Source organism: Centropristis striata, chromosome 12, assembly GCF_030273125.1.
Source record: "Centropristis striata isolate RG_2023a ecotype Rhode Island chromosome 12, C.striata_1.0, whole genome shotgun sequence".
NCBI classification, from domain to species: domain Eukaryota; kingdom Metazoa; phylum Chordata; class Actinopteri; order Perciformes; family Serranidae; genus Centropristis; species Centropristis striata.
In genome coordinates, this window is record NC_081528.1 from 30,513,076 (window position 1) to 30,539,578 (window position 26,503).

At 39.6% G+C, this 26,503-nt stretch overlaps 1 protein-coding gene across 2 annotated transcripts; it reads left to right on the top strand.

Moving 5' to 3' along the window:
- The first annotated feature begins 1,712 nt into the window (after positions 1–1,712).
- Positions 1,713–16,831, top strand: ssrp1a (structure specific recognition protein 1a). 2 transcript variants are annotated; one of them, XM_059346761.1, is made up of 18 exons: positions 1,713–1,788; positions 3,159–3,238; positions 4,020–4,205; positions 6,738–6,843; positions 7,144–7,337; positions 7,458–7,558; positions 8,089–8,218; positions 8,327–8,430; positions 8,943–9,071; positions 9,155–9,376; positions 9,581–9,653; positions 12,384–12,516; positions 12,604–12,649; positions 12,761–12,893; positions 13,051–13,221; positions 14,079–14,179; positions 14,281–14,461; positions 16,289–16,831. In XM_059346761.1, exons 2-18 carry the CDS (start codon positions 3,185–3,187, stop codon positions 16,352–16,354), a joined length of 2,130 nt encoding a protein of 709 aa, XP_059202744.1. In that variant the 5' UTR covers positions 1,713–1,788; positions 3,159–3,184; the 3' UTR covers positions 16,355–16,831. The 2 variants fall into 2 exon arrangements, with proteins under 2 accessions (XP_059202744.1, XP_059202745.1); XM_059346762.1 differs by lacking the exon at positions 1,713–1,788 and adding an exon at positions 1,837–1,854.
- Positions 16,832–26,503: the final 9,672 nt, after the last annotated feature.

Consider the following 26,503-nt stretch of genomic DNA (forward strand, 5'->3'; position numbering starts at 1 on the left):
TGTCACAACTCATCTCTGTCTCCCTCCGCTTGTCCTCCTCCTGAACGCAACCTGACTGCGGTCGTTTGATCTTTAATCTGCTCCTCTTTAATATGGTGTAAGTCCGGCTGGATCAGATCAGTGCGGGCCAGCAGGACCCGGCAACCCGGCAACCCTGCGACCCTCAAATCATCCAGGAAACAAGGAATTACTTCTCTCTTGACTTTATTCCTCCACAACGTATCTGGTGTTTGCTCGCCTTGGTTTTTACATAGGGTAAATTGTTTTAATTCTCCATTAATACTTTATTAGTCATGGGCCTTTATGGCTAAATAAAAAAAAAAAACTCAATTAAAAATTAAGAGCAATTATCATTTTCCTCGCCTTTACACATAAAAGGCCCGACGTAATCTTAAAATAATTAATATACATTTTGACTGAAAACTTTCAAATATTAAGGAACTCTATAGCTACGGCAAAAAACCCTCAGCCCAACAATAAACGGTTGAAAAAAAATCATAGAGCAGCCATGTGAATAGTTGTCGACAGGAATTTTACACTAGGGCCTATAAATTTCGAGGCCTCCCATAAACTGCGATACAGTTACGACACAAGTTATCAATGGAGCATGTACACTGAGTCCCTACAAGGGAATATTCCGTCTGTTTTTCTGTCTGTTTCTATGAAAGGGGAGAGGATAAAGACAAGTGTTTGCCTGCTCCACTGCGTCTCCTGTCTTCTCACCTCATTCCTCGGGTTTAAGTTTTTTATTGACACTTGGATTAAAGTGATCTTCTTCTCTCACCTCCAGCTGCCACTCAGCATACCAGCAGCAGCGTGGAGCGCGCAGGTTTGTGCGCGCGCACGAGGGGAGAGATTCAAGTAGAGGCATCACTGTTGATTGTCAATTTGCCCTGAACTATTTATTTATTTATTTATTAAATATGTTTTCATTTTTTTTAGGGAGTTTTATCATTTTACATAAGGCCCTAAAGGGATGACGATCTAATATAATGAGGCCCCATTCTGAAAAGATCAATGTGTTTATCTCAGTTTTGTGCTGTCACGGCATGTAACAATTTCTTAAATTAAATTGTTTGATCAAATTTCTATCCACCAAATATAGAGCCTAGTAGAAAAACTGCACACTCTACTAGGAGTGTGGGAGAAACAGAGGGGTTTATGGGTTCAAACTGTATAATTTTAGTATTTTGTCCCAATACTCCTAGCAAATTAATCTGACCATAAGCATCCTATTTATTCTTATCCAGGGTCTGCTCTGCATCATGCAATTTAAAAATCTAAATGAATGAATAAATACATATTTAGGCATTGTAAATAAGTACATTTAAGCAGTTTTGCCTGTGTAACATCCACCTTTCACTTTCATAAATAAACCATTAGAGATATGCTTCCCCTGTACTGGTGTACTATGTGTTCAGTACAGTTTCTTCAATTTGACAATAAAATAAATTCAACTCGCCTATTTAATGAGATGTGTTGTGTGCCATCTAGTGGTGATGAGCGGTCACTGCAGTCTGTTCTGCCTTGCATGAGCTCTCTGCAATAATTTTCTTTTTTCACAGAGGAATTGCAATGACCAACTGGATAGTTCAAGTATAACACAAACAGCTGTACAGAATATGTCCATCTTGTCAAATTAAATTATTTAATGGAGATGATGATGAAAATAAAAGCATTTCGCCAAACCGGAAGTAAATACAAACATCCCTTACTCTTTCCTGTGACGTAAGGCTAGCTGCCGATGCTACACGCGGGAAACAGGCGAAGCTGCTCATCACATTGACAGTAAGACATGAAGTTTTAAAACTGCATTTTATCGCTTGTTAGATACTCACTTTGAGATATTTGCAGGTAAATGTGGGTATATACCGCCTACGCATATTTTTTGACTGTCCCGTTTGCAAAATTAACTCAGAATTTCATTTGATTTCTTTCCACCGGCCTAGCTCTACTGTAGCGCTTGATTTGCTATACGCTGTGTCTGTGCTGGGGCGGTGCTGGAGCGCGTGTCGCTTGTTGCATTTAAATAGTCGAACTCAGTGCAACAACGATATTAAAAAGAAGCGCACCTTGTGCGGTTTAAGTTAGCCTAGCTATTGTTAGTGGCGCAGCATGGCTGTTTCTAATCGTTTTTATTGTTTTGGACTGAACATTTGGAACTAACTGTTTATAACGGATGTATATCGCAGGGTTAATAACGATTGAAATGCTCGTGAAACTGTTTTTTATTGAAGGCTAACAGCCAACTGTTTGCTAACGTTAGCTTACAACTCTCCCCGGTTGTTTAATCTGAGAACACTTTAACGTTCCTTTAACCCTCTGGAGTCTCCAAAAGCACCAAAGCATGACTTCTTCATGACATCCAGACTAGAAAACAAAGCAGCTAGAGGCCCTACTGTAAATTTACCTCTTAAGTTCTGGCTGTAAACTCCATAAGGCCAGTTTCAGTTTGATGATGATATACCAAGTAAAACTGGAGACTAGGTCAAATATATTTTCTATAAAATTATAGAACTGGATATAACCCTCTTATATGTTATATTTGCAACATATTTTCACATTTGAAACATTTCAAATTCTTCATTGAGCATGATAGTGCTTTGGAAGTAAAAACAAAAAACAAAACCTGGTTCAAAATCACATTTTATGGTGGCTTTTCTTTGTTTCTTTTGGGTTCAAACTGGTGATCCAGTAAGTCAGGATGAAAAAACAATTAGCAAGTCATATAGGTGAGGTTGTGCTGAAAAAAATAGACCAACATGGCATTTAAACATTTTTAAGTGGTGTATACAGGCAGGATAAAAAGGATTCACAAATGGACAAAATAGCCCCAGACTCCATAGAGTTAACGTTCACTTAACATTAGCTGGCGTTAGTTGGAAATGTGAATATCCAAAAGAAAAACAGAAATTAACTTTAATAAATATGGCGCTGTGTTTAGTATTAACAAGACGGCAGGTTTCCCTCTCTCTTCAGTGACTCGTTTACTACCCATAAAGTTTTCATCAGCACCAGGAGCTCAAACTACCAGTAGCATTGATGCAATCAGCGTTTTATGGATAAGATGAGCTTCATGCTCCAAACAAATAATAAAGTACTTGATATAAGCCTTGTGGATGTTTAGTTCCATCTAATGCATTTTCTTTTGTCTGTAGAGCATCAGTTGTCGCCTGTAGCAGAGATGGGAGACACACTGGAGTTCAACGAGATCTACCAAGAGGTGAAGGGCTCCTGGGTGAGTATCCTCATCAGCTACCTCTGCTCTCTAAACTGATGTGTGGAGAAGAACCGTATACGAAGACAGCTCAAAATGTTATCAATATACACACTGATATCCTCTTTATTTATTATTTATTCAGCTTTATCATAGATTTATAAAGACAGTTGTCATTAAAAACATAACTATTATGCTTTACGATCTGGCGCTGTACTACTACAAATACTAAAAAGACCCACAATGTTGAAATAGAAACTATATTGGGCCATTGATGGGGTACTTTCTACCCTTTACTCCCATTTTTCTGGAGCCCTTGCTTGGACCATACCTACCTTCAAACTTTGCCGCAAATTTGATCTCAGTTTCTTGACTCTATGTGGCATGGTTGTGAGGCTACGACGTTGACAAAATATGTAAAAACTAAAATCTGTTATCATTTAGGAGTCATGCACATATATATTTCCATAAGTAGTCCGTGGCCTAGAGCCTAGCCCAAATTGTTGACTACAAATGATTTGTTTTGCCTGACCAGCAGTCCAAAAACCAAGGCTAACTTTATTATCAATATAGAAACTTGGAAAATCAGAATATGTTCACATTTGAGAAATTGGTACTAGTGAAGTTGGAGAATTTTTGCTTTAGAATCAATGAATCTATCATCAGATATGTCTGGTAAGTCTTTGTCAGTTAAATAATCGATTTCTTTACAGCCTTATTATAAGCAAACTCTTTCTCTGGGCTTTCACTCCATCATTTAACACAAGTCCTGTGTCTGTATCTCTTCCATTTGTTGCTGCAGAATGACGGGCGGCTGCGTTTTAGCAAACAGAATGTGGTTTATAAGAGCAGCAAGACGGGGAAGGTGGACAACATCCCAGCTGGAGAGCTCAACCTCGCCCAGTGGAGACGAGTGTGTTTAGGTCACGGCATCAAGCTGAGCACCAGCTCAGGACATGTCTACAAATATGACGGCTTCAGGGACACAGTAAGTGTGTTTTTGATGAATCAGTGGTTTTACAGTATTTAAGAATAGGCTCTTAAGCTTCAGTCTGATACCTAAACGGACTACATTCTCCCTGGTTGTATTTCTCTGTTTCTGGGAAATAATTGTTACCTTACTCAGAAAGAGAACAACGCAACAGTGGAATATTACTGACGGACACACACTGCCAGTTTGTTCAGCTCTGTGTTTATGACAAGGGATGTAACACAAGCAAGGGGACTGCCGATAAACAACTCCCATCGCGTGTCTGACATTTCCACAGAAAAACGCTACCATCTTGCGAAAAGGCCACCTCTTGAGTGAATGTGTGTTGCTATCAAAAATATGCGAGTGTGTCGGCTCTTCTCTCTACAGCTCCTAATGGGATTAATGAGGGAAACCAGTGCTAGCATGTGTGTTCCATAAACAGTGTAATCATCGGCTCATGTGAGTCAGTGTTTATATCAATCCACTGAAACAATTTGGCTCAGAAGACAGACAAGAAAAAAAATTGTGGTTGTGTTTGTTTTTTATCACCCTATTTTTTTTTCTTTCCCCTGCTGCTTGGAGTGTATGGAGAATGTCAGCACGCAAGTAAAAAACTGGGATGGAGGAGCGGGTATAATCTGGAATCTGTGGCTGTGAGCGGTGGCGTCTCCTGGGGTTAATCAGCATACTTTTTTGGAGATGGATCCTCTCATCCCAGAGCACAGGGTGTGATGTCATTGTTTATTATCCTGCAGTCAGTGTCAGTAATCGGGAGTTGGCTGGAGGTTTAGCTGCTGGCGAGGTGTACAGGAGCTTTAATGCATCTGTCCGTCTGAAATGTCCGTCTGAAATGTCCTTGAACAAGGCGATGAATCTCTGCCGGAGAGGCTGTTATGTCTACTAGAGGATCATCTTTACTGTTTATGCTGCTTATATGTGTAGTTTGTTACTGGCCAAAGACTTCTTTGTTTGAATTGAGAGTGTGTCATTTTTTGGTCACAGCTGCCTGTTGTGGTTGCATCTTGGTTATATGGCTTGGTATTGAACCGCAAAACAATTAAACTACAAGTCAATAATTCAGTTAAAAAAATGTAAAGAAAGCTATTATCATAATCAATAAAATGGTTTTTGCTCTGACATGCAGACTGCACTGAATTCTGGCAGTCATCTCAGTAGCATTTTTAGAAAACACTTATTTTAAATTCTTTGGGGAATGCTCTGGCAGGTAAGCAGTTGTGTGCTGGAAATAGAAAATGTTTTGTATTTGTGTCAGTGCTGAAACTCAAGCTAATATCTGCGATATTTACTGTCATGTTTGCAAGTAAATACCCATCTTTATTTGGTCAGTGAATATTGATCAAGCTCTCAAGAGCAGTGCTGGTCACAAAAGATGCAACATAACTTTTTGTATACTTTTGAATTTGATTCATTAGGTCTTATCATGAAGTCTTCTTAAAGATTATTCAATTATTTTATGCCATTTGTGTGTGTGGGGAGGCGGCAGGAAGTTCAAGGCTCTACAGGCCAAAAAAATGTGTAAGCGGGAACAGATTATCAAGTTTTTCTTGATACATTCATAGTTTTTTCACAAATGTGTGGTTGAAGGTTGTTGAGAGAGCATTGTTGAAAAATGTTGTAATAAAAGACAGACGGGTATGTTGGGCAAGAATGACTGTGTGTGTGTGTGTGTCCCCGTGGTAGGTAGTGGGGGGTCTGTGTTTATTATGATTAAATGAGCTGAACAACAACAAATCTGCCAAAACTGTAATGAGGAGTAGAGAAACACTCAGCAGGCCTGATGAGCACACTGGGAATGAACACATATGCACACATTCACTCAACAAAAACAGGCCATTTCTGTACAAACTTTTTTTTTTTTTTTTTTTATGCTTTTACACATCTGCTCACACATGCTCTCTTATCTAAACAATGCCTTAATCCAGGCTAACAAACACAGTGATGGACACACACACATATGTGCGCTGACTCTCTGGGCTCTAATTGGCTGTAATAACCTTATGGACAGGCAGATATCCAGGTGCGTAAACTCTGTTTCCCACAGAGTCTCTACCCTGCACACACTCGTACACCGCAATCACTTCCACATGTGTGTGTATTACTGAGACGGTGCCTGTGTGTTTGTCGCCGTGTGACTGTGTGTGTGTCCTTTCTAGTTGTAAGCGGGCCTGCAGGATAAATAAACAGGCTGATTGTCAGCGGCAGTGTGGAGGGGAGGAGGACAGAGAGGGCAGATGGATTACATTCACCTCCAGTGTTCCCAAGAGGCCTCAGCGGCGGGCGCGGTTATAATTGCGTCGTGATTAATTAGCCCTCCATCCCCTCACTCTTTTTGGAGCGTGTTTTTTTTTCTAACCATGACCCATGCAGTGCCAGTATGTTACTGCCTCTCTAACCTGAAGCCTTTCTCATTTTCATTTATTTCCTCCTCTTGTTTTCATCACTTCCTCTCCTGTCAACTTCGTCTTCTGCTTTACATCGTGCCTCCCCACCTCTCTGTCCCCCCCCCTCTTACCTTTTTTTCATCAGGACTTTGAGAAGATCTCTGAGTTTTTTAAGGTCAACTACAAGGTGGAGCTGTCGGAGAAGGACATGTGTGTGAAGGGATGGAACTGGGGTACAGCCAAGTTCTCAGGTAAAGATACAAAAACACAACTCAAATGTCCTCACCAGCAGGCTGCTGCAAGATTAGTTTTGGGGTCAAGGCAGGAATGCATGCTAAATTACTTTCATCATCAGTTTATCTGAAGATTACTTTCTCAATTCATTAAACTATTTATTTATAAAATGTAAAAAGTATTAAATGCAAGAAGAAACTGATGTTTGTTAGCTTTTAACTAAAAGGCACCTCGGTGAAAACAAAATAGACTTTTAAAGATTATAAAAATAAGTTGCCACTGACGCCAAGTTTTCTTGTTTCTCCCTCCCTCCACAGGGCCGCTGCTATCATTTGAAGTAAATGAAAGTACAGCGTTTGAGGTCCCACTGTCCAACGTGTCCCAGTGCGCCACGGGGAAGAACGAAGTCACACTGGAGTTTCACCAGAATGACGACACCGAGGTCTCTCTCATGGAGGTCCGATTCTACGTCCCGCCCAGCCAGTCTGACGAACGACAAGACCCTGTGGAGGTGAGCAAGGATGGGCTACTTCCTTTTCTACTTCAAGTTCTTTCTCCATAAGGTGCTTAAAAAACTGTGTTGATAATTGTGTGATAATTGTACTAAAAGTGTGTGTTTTTTTTCCAACAGGCGTTTGCAGAGAACGTGTTGTCTAAGGCTGATGTGATCCAGGCCACAGGAGACGCTGTGTGTATCTTCAAAGAGCTGCAGTGTCTTACACCCAGAGGAAGGTAGGAAATCAACACAAAAAAGTCACTCACAGATTTTCTCATTAATTTCATCCCATCAATTGAAAAATAACCCTAAAATGTATGTAACACATTAACTAGAGCTAGGTGATTTGGAGAAAATCAACTCGCTCGATTTTTGACCAAATAACTTGATATTGATCTTCTGGCGATATTGTATGGTTGACTATGGATGCTTTCACTAAGTATTTACACTTATATACACTTATATTTTACCTTTAAAAAAAAAAGGGCGTCACTTATGATAATAAAATATCCAAAATCTAAGACAATATGACGTCTCATATCAATATATTATGGATAGATTGCCCAGCTCTACACACAACTGTTTGGTGGGTGATTTATTCAAAGCGTTGCACTTAAATTATTTAATTTATTGTTGGCATGAGAAGCCACAGTGGTAGTTAAATGTTGAACATGACAGAGTTAATACTCACCTCCCTTAACTACAGTGCTGATGTTTTCACCATTCAACTATAATTGGACTGTTCTTTTTTCTCTGTGTTCCTCAGATACGATATCCGTATCTACCCGACTTTCCTTCACCTCCATGGTAAGACCTTTGACTACAAGATTCCCTACACCACCGTCCTCCGTCTATTCCTGCTGCCACACAAGGATCAGAGGCAGATGTTCTTTGTGGTGAGTTGGACCTTTGTGTCTCGTCTGTCCCTCTTTTTTTGCCTTGATGTTCCTCTCGTTCCTTCTCACATTTTTCTCACGTTTCTCGATATTGTTTTGTCTTTATAGATCAGTCTGGATCCCCCCATCAAGCAGGGTCAGACACGTTATCACTTTCTCATCCTGCTCTTCTCCAAGGAAGAGGACCTCAGCCTCACCCTCAACATGAGCGAGTGAGTATGTGACTGGGAAGGACATCATGAGTTTATGGGCTCCATGAGCTACAGACAGTTAATAATACCACAGGTCACTTTGTCATGTTGTACATCATGTATCCATTATAACTGTTTTTGAAAATATGTATTTATTTTTATTTGACTTTGTCATTTCATAAGTTATTGAAATAACTTATCCACATCATTGTTATTACCATTTATTTATCTTCTAGTCTTTAAGAAGAAACAAAAAACAACCAAAAACGTGTACCACATTTAAATTTCAAACATCTTGTTTTAATGTTAATTTTGTTCATCTTTTGTCTAATTTGTTACCGGTTTGAGCAAGTTTCCATGTCACACTGGCAAAATACAAAAAGCGTGTATCCACTAGGGGGAAGCAATGGTCTGGACGAGTCATTTAGATGAGTTGACAGTACATCAGTTCTGTTCTTTGGCTTGTTGCTCACTAATATCAGCTGTTTCATTACAATTTGGTAAACCTGTATCATCTTCTGTGTGTCTAACAGGGAGGATGTGGAGCGCCGTTTTGAGGGCAAACTAAGTAAAAACATGTCTGGGTCTCTGTATGAGATGGTCAGCAGGGTGATGAAAGCCCTGGTCAATCGCAAGATCACCGTGCCTGGAAACTTCCAGGGGTAAGCACCTTATGGACACATATGGGAAACATTTTCTTGTTTAGTAAAGTAAATCCTGGTAAAGGTGCCTCATTCCTCCACAGTCACTCTGGCGCTCAGTGCATCACCTGTTCCTACAAGGCTTCTTCAGGCCTCCTCTACCCCCTGGAAAGGGGCTTCATCTACGTCCACAAGCCCCCTGTGCACCTGCGCTTCGAGGAGATCTCCTGCGTCAACTTCGCCCGAGGCACCACCACAACGCGATCCTTCGACTTTGAGATCGAAACCAAGCAGGGAAATCAGTACACCTTCAGCAGCATTGAAAGGTGAGGATGCCACAAACTAAATGGGTCATAAACACCTATAACGTAAGGGAGCATGAGAAAAGAAATGTAATGTGCAGATGAAAATACATAAAGTTGCATCCACTTTTATTGAGATGCAGCTTTTTGATCATATCATCCAGCCCTAAAGTTATATCCTGAATTTCAGCCACAATAATAACCCCAGTCTTTTCTCTTTTCCTTTAGAGAAGAGTACGGCAAACTGTTTGACTTCGTTAACGCCAAGAAGCTCAACATCAAGAACAGAGGATTCAAAGAGGTAAATCATTTAAACCGTTTTCAAGCAAGAAATTACATGTTTAGAGTTTTTGTCAGAGTTCCATCCCAGATATTGATGCTTGTTGCCCTTCTCCTCTGTGTCTGTCCTTGTACCTCTGTAGAAGAAGGTGGGTATGGTCATGGGCGTCACGTGTGAACTAGACACTTGATTTTTATCGGTGTGGAGTGATTTCTGCTTGCATGGCGTGCCGCTGTGTGTGTGCGTTACCGAGGATTGTTTCCTATCATCTTGATTTTTGGTTGGAGGTTATCAATACTGTGTTAAAGCCTGATAAATCTCATTTGTAACTAATCATGGGACATGGGAGGGTTGAAGGAGTGTGATAACTAAGTGAGTATGTGTGCGTTTGTTTGCATCATGCTGACTAATGTGCGGCCCGGGGGCTTTTGGTGTGCTTTAACACTCGACACAGCTGTCGGCATGAAGACCGCTGCCTAATACAGGCAGTGCTGATTGCTTTAATGCTGTCTGTTGACAGATACAAGTTCCCGTCTGTCTGACAACTCGGTCTGAGCACCAGCTTGGTTTCTCTGGTAACAAGGCCATCTGTTGCCATGGTGACAGGGTCAGCCGAGCAGGTCAATGAAAATGAATGGGCCTGCTCTCCATTTCCTGTTGGTGTGTGAATAAGATCCTCCCTGATGTGTTGCCTGTCAATCCTCTGGCAGACTCAAATATATATGCATGGAGACGGTAAAGACCATGTGGGAGGAGAAGAAAACTGTCTGGTTTTGGTTGAAGATAAGATAACATAACAATACAGTGATGCTGCAGTCGTGTTTCCATTCAATTAACAAGAAATTTGCAAAGCAAAATTTTGAAATGCATGATTTTGGGTGAAAAAAATCTAATTGCAATTATTTGACTGGTATTTCAATCGCACTATGATTCATGATTTTGGAAGGAATGATCATTCTAACATCATCATTTGAAAATGATCACTGTGTGATATACAGTACAGGCCAAAAGTTTGGACACGCCTTCTCATTCAATGCGTTTCCTTTATTTTCATGACTATTGACATTGTAAATTCATCAAAACTATTAATGAACACATGTGGAATTATGTACTTAACAAAAAAGTGTGAAATAACTGAAAACATGTCTTATATTCTAGTAAGCAAAGGGTGGTTACTTTGAGGAATCTAAAATACAAGACCTGTTTTCAGTTATTTCACACTTTTTTTGTTAAGTACATAATTCCATATGTGTTCATTCATAGTTTTGATGCCTTCAGTGAGAATCTACAATGTAAATAGTCATGAAAATAAAGAAAACGCATTGAATGAGAAGGTGTGTGTCCAAACTTTTGGCCTGTACTGTATGGTAAAGATCTGTACATTACAGAGATTTTTTTCTTAAATCTGTAGAATATGTAGGTATTTGACACATATTGCATTTAACAAATGTTGCGTCTCCTCCCATTTGAGTATTACACCAGTCCATATCACGCTCCCATCAACTGGTTTGGAGCAAATGAACTTGGCTACGCAAAGTGTAGTTTGGTCAGACATTGAAGGGGTAAAATGCTTTCTTTTTATGCAAGCTTTAATCCGCTGCTAAACAGAATAAAAGAAGTAGAGGTTGGAAACTGGAAACGGAACAAGTTGCCTTGGCCATCTACCAAAGTATGATAGAAAAATGGACAGAGGTCATCAGGAATTTGTTTCAATTTGGCAAGTGTTAATTGTTCTTTCATGCCAGCCAGTTTCATGCTGTCAAAGAAATCATTATTAAATGCATTGTAGGAATATCCAGGAAGATGCAGCCAGCTGAAACGGCATGTTAGTCAGAACTTCTGCAGCACAGGTGTTCACATATTCTATTTAACACTTCAAGGGAGCGCAAAAAGAAAGTTGTATTTTGGGTTATGCTTTAATGCTTTAAAATGCACATGAATACATTTATGGAAACACAGCTTGTGTTTTCACCTGCTGAGCGACAATGCAGTGGTTGGAAATTCCTCTTTTTATTCTTGGGTGACATCTTATGTTCGAGAAACTTGGCACACATAAAGAGTAGCATTGTATAGAAAATCAAAGGCTGCATTATTCTGATAACCCAATCTAGCAAAAGTGCTCCTGTTCACAAACATCAGATGTCACTCATCAGGTAGCTATTTGTTATTTACTAAAAGGTGGTGCACTTAAGAGAGTTTACAGAATCTGACTCGGACCACTCTGATGAACGAGCATCACGCAAAACAGTAAGAGAGATAAAAATGAAGACTACGAAGATGGTCATACATGAGGTGTTTTTAAGCTTACAAATCATGAAATCCAACCCAACATGGTGTGTGTGTTTTTATTTATTTGTTACATAATCATTTAGTCAATGGAAGGAAAACAGACTATATTATTAAGTCAAATGTCCCAAATACCACAAATATTGAAAAGTATTAACATATATTAACACTTACACAAGTATGTGGAATATGTTAATACTTTTCAATATTTGTAGTTTCTGGATTGTTTGGAAATAACAAGCAACTTGAATTTGCACTTTGGTCTCAGTGAAATTGTGATTGGCATTTTTCCGTATCTTCTTATATTTCATTGACTAAATGATGTGTCATTTATGAGAGCACTGATTAATCGAAGCCTGATTGTATAATGTGTCATTTGTCATGGAAGACTCTCCAGTGGATATGTTGTGTTTTGGGCAATATTGTTTTGTTTTTTTTGGTTGTAACCTTGCAGTTTACTTTCAGGGCATGAAGGGTAAAATTGACGAGTACAGTGACTCTGATGAAGACCAGCACGATGCCTACCTGGAGAGGATGAAGGCTGAGGGCAAGATCAGAGAGGAGGGCAACGACACCGATGAATCGGATGCCGAGAGCGGTGAGTATCAGTCACAGTATGACATATAATACATGTTAGGATCAGAACATCAGTAGGTTTGATTTTCTGTCCCGTTTCACTCTTCAGATGAGTCGTTTAACCCAGGAGAAGAAGATGATGACATTGCAGAAGAGTAAGTGACTTTTTCTTAAATTTGAGTGAGTCTATTCATCATGTTTTCTTCCAATGGGGCTTCTTTTATTCAGCTAACCTTCCTTTCCTGTTCTGCACCTCCAACAATCAGGTACGACAGCAATGCCTCAGCGAGCGACAGCAGCGAAGACGGGGACGATAGTGATGACGATAGCGCAAAGAAGAAGAAGCCCAAGAAAGTCAAAGTGGTGAAGGAGAAAAAAGAGAGGAAACCCCGCAAAGAGGTGAGAGCAGGTCGGACAGGAGAAAGGGTTAGAAAAAGAGAAGATTCATCAGTGTTAGTTTTTGCCTCTAGTATTGCAAACAGATGCACAGTATAAACCTGTATAATTGCACTTACTTTTCTTTTTCATATTCCCTGTCTTCCATCACTCTGAGTAGAAGAAGAAGCAGAAAGATACCGGCGGGCCCAAGAGGCCGATGAGTGCCTACATGCTGTGGCTCAACTCCAGCCGCGAGAGAATCAAGTCAGAGAACCCGGGTATCTCCATCACAGAGATCTCCAAGAAGGCCGGAGAGATGTGGAGACAGCTGGGCAAAGATGAGAAGGAGGTGAGTGAGGAGGAGAAGAGAGCATTGTCTTAAGTTTTACTACTCTGTTCTCACAACACGAGATGTTCAATGTTAATTTCCTCGAATTTGGCACAGGAGTCCAGTTAGACTCAGATACATTTTGGAAGTCAAAGGTGAAAATACGTTCTTAAGCTAATTATAAAAAATAAATTCTCACAAATGTCTAGAAGGATAAAAGAGGAAGTGATGACATTTATATTTAAAAAAGGGTCAAAGGTCAAATTCACTGTGACAACATAATGCTCTGCAAAAAGCTTTTCCTGGTAAATATTCAACACAATGACTCAGCAACCACAGGAAGATTGCGAATTAATTCACATTTCATAAGATACTGAAGTGGTGGAACTAATCTTGGGTTTCCACTTTGAAACTGTGGTGATTGTAAAGACCTTCTCTGCTGCGGGTTGAAGATGTGTGTAAAAGACCCACTTTTTAGAATGTGTAGCTTCTTTGCAGCAACATTCATATACACTGTTATAGCTACATATGAGTCTCGACAGGCAGATGTTAACTGCAGCTTGGCTGGCTGATGAAGGCATAGAACTGCAAGGCGGTACTTCTAGCTTAATGTTATTGAAAATGGAAAACGAACCCAATTTAATGTTTTTCACAATTGTCAGAAGGGAGCTTATGTTAGGTAATGTAGAATATGCAGTAGTTTTTGGCTTGCAAACATGCATATCAAACTAAATGCATTTTGTTTGGCAAATTATTGAAAGAAAGGGGACATGAAACCGTTTTGAAATGCAGTATCTCAGAAAACCCAGTCCTGGTCTTTATTCATTTTTTCCAATGATCTTTTCTTTATTCCTTTACGTTACACCTGTTTCCTTCAGGAGTGGGATACAAAAGCAGGAGAAGCAAAGAGGCAGTATGACAAAGCAAAGAAAGAATATAAAGAGAGCGGTGGCGGAGTAGCAACCTCAAGTTCCAAGAAGTAAGGCTTGCAACTCCCATTTGTTGTTTTTTTTCCTTGATAGTATTCCAATTGTTCTTAAATATCTGTGTGTTCTTTTCTCCCCACCCTTGCCCCTTTAGAGAGAGTAAAAAATCCTCAGGTAAGAAGGACGAGAAGAAAAGGAAGTCCGCTGGGGGAGACAAGGACAAGGAGCGGGGAGGAGGCAACGACAGCTTCAAGAGTAAAGAGTTCATCGAGACCAGCGAGAGTTCGTCAGACTCTGACCACAAGAGCAAGTCCAAGAGAAAGAAGGCAAAGAAGGTAATTATGAAGCTCAGATGGGCTGCAGCAGCATCCATTAACATTATTCAGTCTATGGTCACCACAACATTCAGACATCACTCCCTGTAATGCGTGAGTGTCTGTCATATACTTTTTTTTAAATGATAAACGATCATGGTGCAACGTTGTTTCCATTGATTTTACAGATCAATACAGAGATTGTTCTGAGTCATAGAGCGACATAAAGTGGTGGTTTATTTGCTCGTATATGATGGTCAATGAAACTTCTTGGTTCTGACTGAATATCAGGTGACCTTTTAAATTCTAGTAATTGGACAGTATAGGACGCCACTAGCCTGGCTAACGCCAGACTAATCACAAATGAGATTAGTCTGGAAACCAGCAATTCATTTCTCCGTAGAGGAGGCGTGGTTTACGATCCTCCAGAACAGTTTATTGGGCGCTATGAATGTCTATCAAAAGCGTCTGTACGTAGCTCTTAGCCAATCGTATCAGTTATACCAGATGACGTATGTAGAGCAACAGAAATTAATGTTTACATAGCAGGACTAGCTAGACATCTCTACTTTGAGACTAAAATGCTCATTTCTAAGAAACGGCCGTAGTTGCCAGACTGCCTGCGGGTTCGAAATTAAATTAGAGCGTGCAAGGCAGTATGGGTACACCTAGGCTAGGACGCCACAGTAATGTCCTAGATTAGCATTTTAGCTCCCTTGAGTCTAACCTTTGAAACTCAATGAGGATTTTTTTTTTTATTTTTTTTTTTTTTGGTTAGATGCACCGAAATAGGTTCTGTGGTTGACACAAGCTGAAGAGATGTTTGTGTTTTGTTGTACAACATAAAATATGTTAGTAAATCCCCCCCACTGGGAAAGTTTTTATGTGTCCTAAAAAAGGTGGTTGCTTGCTAACAAGTGGCTAAATGGAACTACAGTGGTTGTCAAGGATATTAAACGTCATCATGCCGGAATTCTCTCAGTAGTCCGCCCTGCAACCCGCCCTGCAACTTCTAGTCATGTTTTTCTGTTTAATAAACAATTTATTAGGCTACAATGTTACAATGCTACAAATATTAGGCAAAAAAAATATACAGAAGTACATAAATACAAACTAATAAATACATTTATAAATACAAAAATTCATCAATTCAAAAATTCATCAGTTCCATTTTTACAAAATAAATATAAAAAGGTAAAAAGGAAGTAAATAAATAAATAAATAAGCAAATAACATGTTTTGAAACATAAATTGTATCAAATGTTTGTTTTTTAATTGGTACATTTAAATGCATAACTTGACGTAAAACCGATAAATAGATGCAAACACATTTTTATGTTGGAAATAATATGGACGTCCAGATTGACTAACGGTAGGAGGCCGAGTGAGAGAGAGATCGCTTAATAAATAAGTGAGCCGACAGGTCTGATCATGGGAGGCAGCTGCAGAGGAAAAGGAAAAGTCCAGAAAATACTTTTTTACCACAACTCCACACAAAAAGAGAAGTGGAGAAGTCAAGAAGAAGTAAGAGCTAGAGAGGGAAAGAGTGACTGCGTGGCTAATATTAATTCTTGTTAGTTGAGCGTTTTTAGATCTGAAAGTCAGTGAAATTTCTCGTGTGTGTGATACAGCTGTTCCCAGGCTGATACTGATAATATTTAAGGGTTTAATACAATCTCATAGGTATATTCAATGGTATACAGTGAATAGTTTTTGTTTTTTTAAATATGAAATATAAAAAAAAACAGCATTTTAATGTTGATATTACAGAGGGAATAAAATCCATATTTTCTTTGTTACACAGTACACGGGTACATTTACTCATTTGCTTTATATTTTTTGAACCAGGAATCAGAGGAAGAGGAGGAAGAGGCTGTGTCCACCCCTGCCAGCTCAGAGGAAGACTCAGACTAAACATACACACTTTTGCTCATCTGACACACAAACCAAGGACCAAGCATTTATACTCTATGTTGATCTCACACAAATGGACAGACAGACAAATCAACAAACTTGAGTTGAATTTTCTTTACTTCTACATGTTTTTCTTTAAGAATACAAACACGCCGTGACAAACAAGCTCACGAAAGATCTGGTTTTCGAATGGGTTTTCTTGCTGACAGCGCAGTGTAACGGTGGTGTACTGTCTTTCCGAAAATTCTTGAAGGGTTTTTGTCATCTTACCCACGGGGATGGTTGTAGTTTTATAGCACTGAGGAGTATAGGAGTTATTAGTTGATTAAATGTGGATAAGACGGAGAGGAACAGATGCTACGATGATTTGTTCCTTCTGTGTAGAGCATTTGAAAACCACAGTTAAGTGTTTTTTTGTGTGTTTTACCATGTCATGTTTTCAGGCTTGAATGAATAAATGAATCATTTTTAAATAAAGTCACTGGTTGCTTTTTGTTTTGTATTTTACATGCAACTTTTTGTGTCATGCTGTTGAATGAGATAGATGATACGGAAACCTGCAGCTTTAAATGTTTTTTAATGGCAGATACTAATTAAGTTGCATGTCGAATCAAGGTTTGGCAAGATTGTTTTTTATTTACCAAATGTATGCAGTGAAGGTACTGTGAAAGTGCTTGGATGTTACGCTTACAAAGTATGAACCTTGTATAGTGGGGAGGCAACCAAATTTGGCAGATGTGTTGATTATATTGGAAACAAAACTGGATATTGGGCCATCACAAATTCAGACCCTGGTTGCCGTGGCAGCCGTTTTTTTAAATTGCTACCAGCAGTTGGTTAAACATTCCTTTCACAATGGGCCCACATGCTATAATGGACATAATCTAGATCCTATAACCCTAAGAACAAATTAAATACTCACACTTTTTACAGACTTTTACAAAGTAATTGGTCATCTCATAAATTAATGTGATTGTATAGTGCCATTAATCAGTAAAAACTTATATTTTTGGGGGGGTTTTTTGTCAGATGGTGCAAATGAGGTAGATTATTTTTAAAAGTAATTACTCACTTATATATGTGTTATGTATTCACTATATTTTGCATGTTTACAGACATCCCCATTCAACTTAAAACACTTCCAATTTGAGTATTAAAGGTACAGATCACCTGTGGCTACAGGGACGTTGGAACTGTTTTCTGGGAGGGGGGGCTGTGGGCCTCAGAGACTCTACAGGGGTCAAATTCTTTGAACATTTTAAAGTGAAATGCACCACTCTGGTGCACTTTGAGAACAAAATTAAGAGGATCAATTATCTAATAAATAGCCTAGTCTGTACACACCTGCTGAACGTATGACAAGGAAGACAAATGAAAATGTGTTTATCATTTTTTTGTTCACATAAATATATGAAATAGTCTCCTATATTGTTTACAAACAAAGGTGACCAAATCAGCCCTGGAGCTGTGGGCCTACTGGCACAGATCTCCGAGGTACTGCTGGTGCTACTGTCAAGTGAAGTTTCTGCATCTCTCTCTGGCGCTAACTGTCTCAGAGGGGAGTTTGGAATAGAAATCATGAATCCACTTTTGGGGCATTACTGAACAGTAAGCCGAATACGCCCCCACTTGCTAGCAAACATGATCGACCTCACAATCTGTACCTGCATCAACAGTCCAGCCACAAGCAACAGTTATGACAATGATACATTGATTAAGCACAGAAAAGATGTTTTTATATATTCAATTATTATTTTAATTGTGGTGAAAACTGGGACATGGTACATTCATATATTTATCTTTATTTATCCTCTATATCATTGCAATGTACAATTTTTTACATTGATGTTAAAAAGCAAAATTTGGTAGTGAATGTTGAAAGCAGGAACATTTTAGTGTTCAACTGGTGTTTTCAAATAACTAATAGTGTTCATAATGGTGTCACTACATTTACTACAACAGTGTAACATGGCCTATGTTAATACCATAGACTGTTAATACGCAACTGTACTTGCAGGTGCTACAGTTAAAACCGCTTCAAGTTCCCGCACCATTGTATCAGTAAGTAAATGCCACATAAAAGTGGTGTACATAATCTGAAAGCTGTGAACCTGAAGATTAATTTGAGATGCAGCTCAGCACTGTGAACAAACATTAATAGGTTTATAAGATATAAACCTATTAATGTTTATTTGGGTTCAGAATAAAATATTTTGCTTTCTGAAGTCTAGGCATTTTCATGCTGAACTATGTCCCATAAGTCGTTGCAGCAATTTTGTGATTAAAGTGATACCATGTTTTACACATATTTGTTGCTGAATTGGACATTTTTCTAATATCAGCAATGTATAAAAATGATCAAAAACCCTTTAGAATATTACATCAATACACCAAGAGCTTTGGAACAACAGAAAAGTCATTAGTCATTAGTCATTCTGGAGATTTCTGTATTTTCAATGATTGGATATCACTTATGTTCTTAGTGGTGCTGAGAAACCCTCAGCCCCACGGCAGTCAGGGTCTGAATTTGTGATGGCCCAATAACCAGTTTTGTTCCCAATATATCTATGAACACATCTGCCAAATTTGTTTTCTTTCTTTATTTGTTTTCTTATTTCTTTTTATCACAAAATGAACATTTTTTATGATATAAACAACTTCTGAAAGCCCTTCATGATGCTGTGATTACCCCAGAGGTCACAGTAGCTCATTTTATACAGTGAGGTCAAGATTCAAGAAATTCCCTCATGGGCTTTTATGGGAACTGACATCATCCGACATGAATTAAAGTGGGCTCACTGGAACCACAAGGATCTCAGCTTTCCAGTGATAGCTAGCTTATGTAATTTAAAGCCTGTTTAGGGAACCCAATGTGCACAAATATTCACATACAGTTCAAGAAAACAACAAAGTACAAGAAAATGTTAATGCATGAAAAAAACAATGGGGTTTTTGCCTTAAACTACATGTTATCAGCATAAAGTAGACCTGTCTGTAAAGAGGAGACTCGTGGGAACCCAGAGAGCCCATTCGTTGAGATGGCATGTCCAGACCACTTTGAAAATCGTCATGTTAAATTGCCCTAGCAAAAAAAAATAAAAATAGCCTCACTTTGCAGCCTTATTACGTCAACTGGATTCCATATATATATATATATATATATATATACACATATATAGATGTATGTATATATATGTATATATATATATCTATATAGATATAGATATAGATATGTATATATACACACACACACACACACATATATATATATATATATATATATATAGATATAGATATAGATATATATGATGTGAAAATTAAGCCCGCTACAGCCCCGTGAGCCCGCCGGCTGGCCGATCATTCCAATGTACCGCAGGCGGAACATCGGAACACCAAGGGGTTCCATTTATTACTGTAACATGCAGAGGCAATCTCCCCATTTAGTTGCATTTACTTGTTTTGTTTTTTTGATTGTTTCACATTGTCATTAAACTTATTTTCACTTGAACCCTTATGTATTAAATATTTGTGGTGTTGAAAACATGTGAACAACAGCTTGGAGGTAGCCCAGGTTCTATCTACTTGTAACAGCTGGCTGCCATTTTCCAAAATGGCCACCATGGTCATCAGAGTACGAATATGCGATGGCCCAATATCCAGTCTTTTTCTAAATATATTAAGCTATATATGTACCAAATTTGGTGCTTTTATCACAAAATGAACAATAGGTTAGCTATGCCGCCCCACTAGTAATACATTTAGTGGGTGAGAATTGATAAACTAAAACAAAAAAAGGTTTTATTCAAACCAAACCATGTCGCGTAAGTGACTGACTTCATCTGGGTCAAGGCATTGGTGCTGATTCTGTGGGTTTTTCGTGGCCCATGCTAAATTCATAAACACAGACATTATAGCAAACTCTCCCTAGTTACACATCCTGAAACTCTGCCCATATCCGATCCACGTGGCCAGATTAACTGAAGGGGAGGTGTCAGGAAGAAACAAAGAAATTGTCAGAACTGATTCTTATTAGGGATTTTGAAGCGAGACGTATGTGTGTGAAAGTTCGTTGTTGCTTGTAATTTCCAGGGTACAGAAACAAATGCGTTTGAGTACTTTTTCCAAGTCCATGTATCAACAAGACATGTAGGCCTGTGTGGTTATTGCAGAGGATTTACCTCGGACGTGGGGGAAGGCCGGTCAACTGTTTTGAGCACCCACAGGCAGAAGCTTCAGTCGGCGGCGCCGATGGGTCAAGAGTCCTCTTCTGGAACATCAATTATTCAGAAAAGCATCAAAACCAATAACTACCAGAGGCAACTTTACTGAGCTCTTTACAGCCTCTTATGCCATTAAGAAGAACTGGACACTGCTAAACCCTAACGCTTAAGAGGGCTCTACCACGATGTGAGATTAGTGGGTTAACATGGTATTTTGATATATTGTTAATCAGTAAGATGTTGACCTGCATATGAAATGCGTAACCATAACATCACATTATGTGTTAAGCTTGGTCCTGATTTGCTAGGTCCGTTTTAATTACAGCTAATAGATTTTAATGTAACCTTCATGATAGGACAGTGTCGGACCTAAATGCAGATCTTGAGAATAATGTTTAAATCTGCTGCATCAGTGTAAGGTGAATATAGCTTTACAGCCACTTTCACGTTAGAAATAAACAGTGTCATTGACAGTGAATAAATTAACTCTTATTTGCAGAAACAATATTGTTTTTTGTGGGCAGAACGTGATCCGTTCAGTGAAATGACGCTCCAAATGCCTCCTTTTATGAGGACTTGCACAGAGCCTGAAGAAGAAACCCGGACTTTGTCGAGCCTGCTCACCCATGGAGTTGGATCATCATAACAACACACAGGGAGGCGAAATATTGACTTATTTTGCTTCTGAGGACCACAACTATTGACATGTTAATTGGCACATCAACCAACAAGCTTGTGTGCAATCCATACAATGTAAAAACAGCAGACGGGGCTGATGTGTGTAGCATTACCGTAAAGTAACTTCTTTCAGCCTGAAGTAGCTTACCAAGCTATAATTTCACTGACTAAAATCCAGGCAGACTGACTGTTGCCTATATTTTTTAAAACTCACTGCACAAGTACTCATTTCTGCATTTTGCTGTTTTAACAACATGAAGGTGTCCACCTTTCTACTGCAGCTCAGGGAGATCTCAGCTGTCTCGTAGGATTCATATCCACTATGGTGTCTTACCTCAGTCCCATTTAACCAGGCTGGGTGGTTTGGGAGTGTTTGTTATCACGGGAAGTTGGATGGTGGCATTACTGCATGTTGCAGAGACAGTGGTTGGAAACGTAAGCCGAGGTCTAAGTACACAGCGGTTTGTAAAAGGGCTGCTATATTAGGGTCGAGCAGGGTGGTTTTTAAGAGCACAACACTCCCGGATGTGTGGTTGACTTCTACTTGGCTGGTGTTGGTTTGATGATAAGATACTCTTCCTGCACATCCTGTTGCAGTAACACTGACTGGATGTCCTCAGAATAACCCCTTGTGTTTTTTGTCAGTTATATGTTTCTTACAATAATTTTTCCTTTTCCACCATTGATTGTACCCTCAAAGATATGTTCTGACAGCATCAGGGAGACCTACGGTTGCTTGTCCTTGAGCTGATCCTTCAGGCTTGAGGTACATCGATGGTACAAATATTCCTAAGTGTGGAAATTGCACAGTCAACAATCAACAATTCCATCTGAACGTTTTTCAGATTGTAGATTTTCCTTCACTGGACCAATTAACGTTTTATTGTCCACTTTCTGCATCCAAATCTACTGTGGAGAGTTGTATGTTTAGTGCAGTTGGGGTCAATCGGCATAAAAGAGGGCGAATAATCTGCTGCTTTTCTATGATGCGTTGTTATTCCTGCAGTAATTTGTTGAAATCAACTCATTATTTCATATTTTTATTTATTTTTATATATTGCCAGTTTTGCTTGTAAATGTTGAGGTATTTCATTAAAAACTCTGACCTGATGATGCCGGTAAAGATAAAGTCAGGAAGTCACCAATATCTGCTAGATTCATCCACAGAACAACACTAAAGTCTGTACAGATTCTCATGGAAATCCATCAAATAATTGTTGGGATATTTCAGTTTAAACCAAATTGGTTGACTGACCGTCGTTGCCATCTGATAGAGCCAAAAATAAGTCATGTAGCTGTTTATGTGTGAGGTTGTGTTCACGTGACGTTGGGATGTTTGTGTGCTGGCATGTCCTAAGTGTAGCGGTCAACAGATTGAGTGTGAATGTGTTTGCATGGATCCCTTCCTCTTGAATGATGATCACTTTTACGATGGTTTCCCCTTTCACAAAGTAATCCATCAAAAATCGTCCACTTCCTCCTAACACTCGTCTGTACCTACACAGATCTAGACATCTGATGAATGGTGTCTCTAATTAGTAGATGTATATGTTTCAGTGTCGTTGACCATTACAGGAATGCTCACGGTCTTTGTGGTAAATGTTACAGTCACATGCATCCTGAAAGCTTGAGCATGTGTGTTTATCTTGTCTTGTATTAGATTACCAATAATTGACCACAAACATAATGGACCCACTTAAGAAATGACAAAGTCTCTAGGCACATACATCTACACACAGACTCAGACACAGACACACACACAGACACACACACACACACACACACACTGTCATTGCTTCATTACATTATCTCTGATGTGAAAGGCAGTAATGCTGATGGTGCTTGTGAGTGTGTTGAGAAGTGGTGGTATCATATGTCGCAATTATTGCACAGTTGTCAATAACACAGTTTGTAATTTATTACAGTGCTTCAAGCCTCCTATAGGACCCTGTACTCATATATTTTTTTCTGTTCTGTTACTGTACATTAATGAATAAAATTATGTTTAATGGAGGCACATTGAACATTTGTATTTGTTTGAGTGGTTACATTTGAAGTTCCGATATTTTCAGAAGTTTTCACAGCTACTTTCATGAAACTTGCTCTCAGATTAACTTGGTCCAGGTTCATTTCCAACCTGGCCTGTTTGTAGACCTAAGAATAAAAAAAAAATTAATGAGTCAGAATAAACATGTAACACAATTAGACAGCAATATCCCAAATTTTGTATTTAAAAAAATTGTCATAAATGCACATACGTTTTTGATAAGTAACATTTTTCAGTTTAAAGATAAACTTGTCAGTGCTTCCTGGTGGATAAACCATGTAATAACAGTGCTATTTCTAAATTTTTAAATAATATTTGGCATTTTGTATTGCAATTTCATACAAGTAATGAGTTGACAAATACAGAGATACTGATATATCTTGTCCAGTGTATTAGTCTGGCTGATTTACCTCTTTGGTTATAATCTGACCTCTTTATATGTGCTTGTAAATCAAAGAGCTAAATAAAAAGAGATAATTCCAATTTGTTAGTCTTGTTTGTTTCTCGGTTCATCTGCTAGCTGTTCTTTTCATGCCTGTTTAAGAGCCCGCTGTGAAATAAACCAATAAATATAGCAAACACATAATAAGGTACACTGTAAAAAAAGATAAACAATAGCTACTCAATAAAATTGAGGCAACAGATTGCATGCAATATTATTTATTAAATCTAACTACGTTACAAGTTGAGGTAATAACAACTTAACAGGAAGTGTTAAGTGTCAATTAAAACGAGAGTTACGTATGTAACTACGGTTCTATGAATTCTGGATGACCGCCAGAGGCGGTGTTTTCAGCACTGGATATTCCATCTCGCGCATGCGCAGGTCGAGTAGTTATACCAACAAAGTCACCTGTGACCCCTGGATGACCTGGGAACATCTATAAGTTCCGGTGTCACCAGAGGATCTGTTCCAACTGGATCTTCTCGCGAAACTGAGAGATCCGAGTGACAGAGAACTGGCGGTCATCCAGAATTCATAGAACCGTAGTTACATTCTTACATTCTTACTGACCGCCAGAGGCGGTGCTTTCAGCACTGGATGACTTTTTCCAAAAAGGTCACGAGGATACCGACCACCTAGGGGCTTGAAGCTGTCGACAGGACAGCAGTCGACCCAGGATGAGGAGCAGCAACATTTACTCTGTAGAATTGAGCAAATGTGCACAACAAAGACCAGGTAGCAGCAGTACAGATGTCTTGAAGAGGAACCCCCTTCAACGCAGCCCATGATGCAGCTACATTCCTGGCAGAATGGCACTTAACCTTCCCGGGTACATGAAGCCTCTGTGTGCTATAAGTGTGCAAGACCACATTCACAACCCAGTGGGAGAGTCTCTGTTAAGACTGAGCATCCCCCTTACTGTAGCCTCCATGACATATGAAGAGGTTGTCTGTCCTGCGTAGGTTGGTGGTCCTTTCCACATATGCCTTAAGTGCCCATGCCGGGCACAACAGGTCCGAAGTCATGTCTGCTCCCCCTGGTGAGCCTGGGGGACTGAAAGCCTCCAGCTCTACCGATTGGTTCACCTGTCGGGGGGATAACCGCTTTGGTAGGAAGGACTGATTCCCTTCAGGAAGTCCATGAGCAGGTAGGGACTTTGGTGCTCTCGCTTTAGCCCAGTTGCGTATTTATTAATTTCTGAACCTAGGCTAGTGTGTTCGCTAGACTGCCTTGTGAGCCTGAGAGAGAACCGCACACAGCCGTCGTACAACCAGCACTGTGTAGCAAAAATGTAACACAAGGCGGTCTAGCGAACATACTAGCCCAGGTTCAGAAATGAATAAACGCAACCGGGTTACAGCGAGAGCACCAAAGTCCCGGTGCGAGAGACAACCGCCCACAGCAGGGAGAGTAGCGCTAACAACCGTGCTATCCGAAGGCTAGCAAACAGGCTATGATCGCACGTACTTACTTGCACACGCACGCCCACGACTAGGCGAAAACACCCGTCGGCAGAGCAATGATCAAGCATGCAGTACACACCACACCTAGCCGAGTGCTGACGGTAAGCGGACACACGAGCCGGCACGGCGGCATCGCAGCTGTTGACGTTCCAAAACAGCAGCCTCTGGTGGACAGATGACGTCCGAAGCACCAACCCTTGGGTTACAAAGTTATCAGCGACGAGCCGATTATAGATTATTAGAATATGTGTATGACCTGCATTCATACAATCCGCAATCGCGAGAAGATAGAAGGAACAGATCCTCTGGTGACACCGAAACTTATAGATGTTCCCGGGTCATCCAGGGGTCACAGGTGACTTTGTTGGTATAACTACTCGACCTGCGCATGCGCGAGATGGAATATCCAGTGATGAAAACACCGCTTCTGGCGGTCAGTAAGAATAAAATAGAAAAGGACTAATTCTATTGTGTTGTTTTCATTCAAAATTCTCTTGATTTAGAATTACATACACAAAGATTCTATTTAATGTGATCAAAATAAGTAGATTCTATCTCAAACATTTTTATATTAAAGTTACTTAAACAACTGCCTCAAAATCAAGGACGCATTTATATTTAATACATTTTATCAAATATATTCAGTAAAATTAAATGACTACAGAATAATTTATTACAGTGTAGTGCAATGCACAAATGATTTTTGTTTTACAGCTTGCTGCTGTTAAACAGCTTAAGTTGTTGTCTCCTGTGAGTGAAAAGCGCAGGTTTGAGGGTTAGATTCCCTCTGAGTCACTAACACGGACAGAAGAATAAAGAGATCTGATAAAAGCATCCAAGAAATGTTAAAAGAAAACACTCAGGAACCTGTCTTGGGTAAATGAAAATGGATGATGGTGAGAGAGAGGTGGCATGGGACGTGGGGATTTGTGGTGGAGGAAGGAAGAGGGTGAGGGAGGGACAGAAGCACACTTTCACATTGTCCTCATGCTCATTAGGGATCAGGAAGGGGAGGTCCAGTTTGTGTCATAAACCAATGAAACAAAGAGGAGAGAGACAGTGAGCTCTGACCGTTAAATATGCAGAGAAGCAGATGAACACAGGCCACACCAAGTGAGTGCAAGACACGACCAACGCAAAAATAAAGACCACATCTCTCTCATCGGAATCAGGAGCTACAGTTTTACCTCCCCACTTCTCTGGAGGCACCTGTTGAGGCTGGACAGGAGTTTCTCTCAGTTTTAGGAGGATCCCACCCATCGTCTGTCTCTTTCTGACTTATCCTGACAAGCAGCC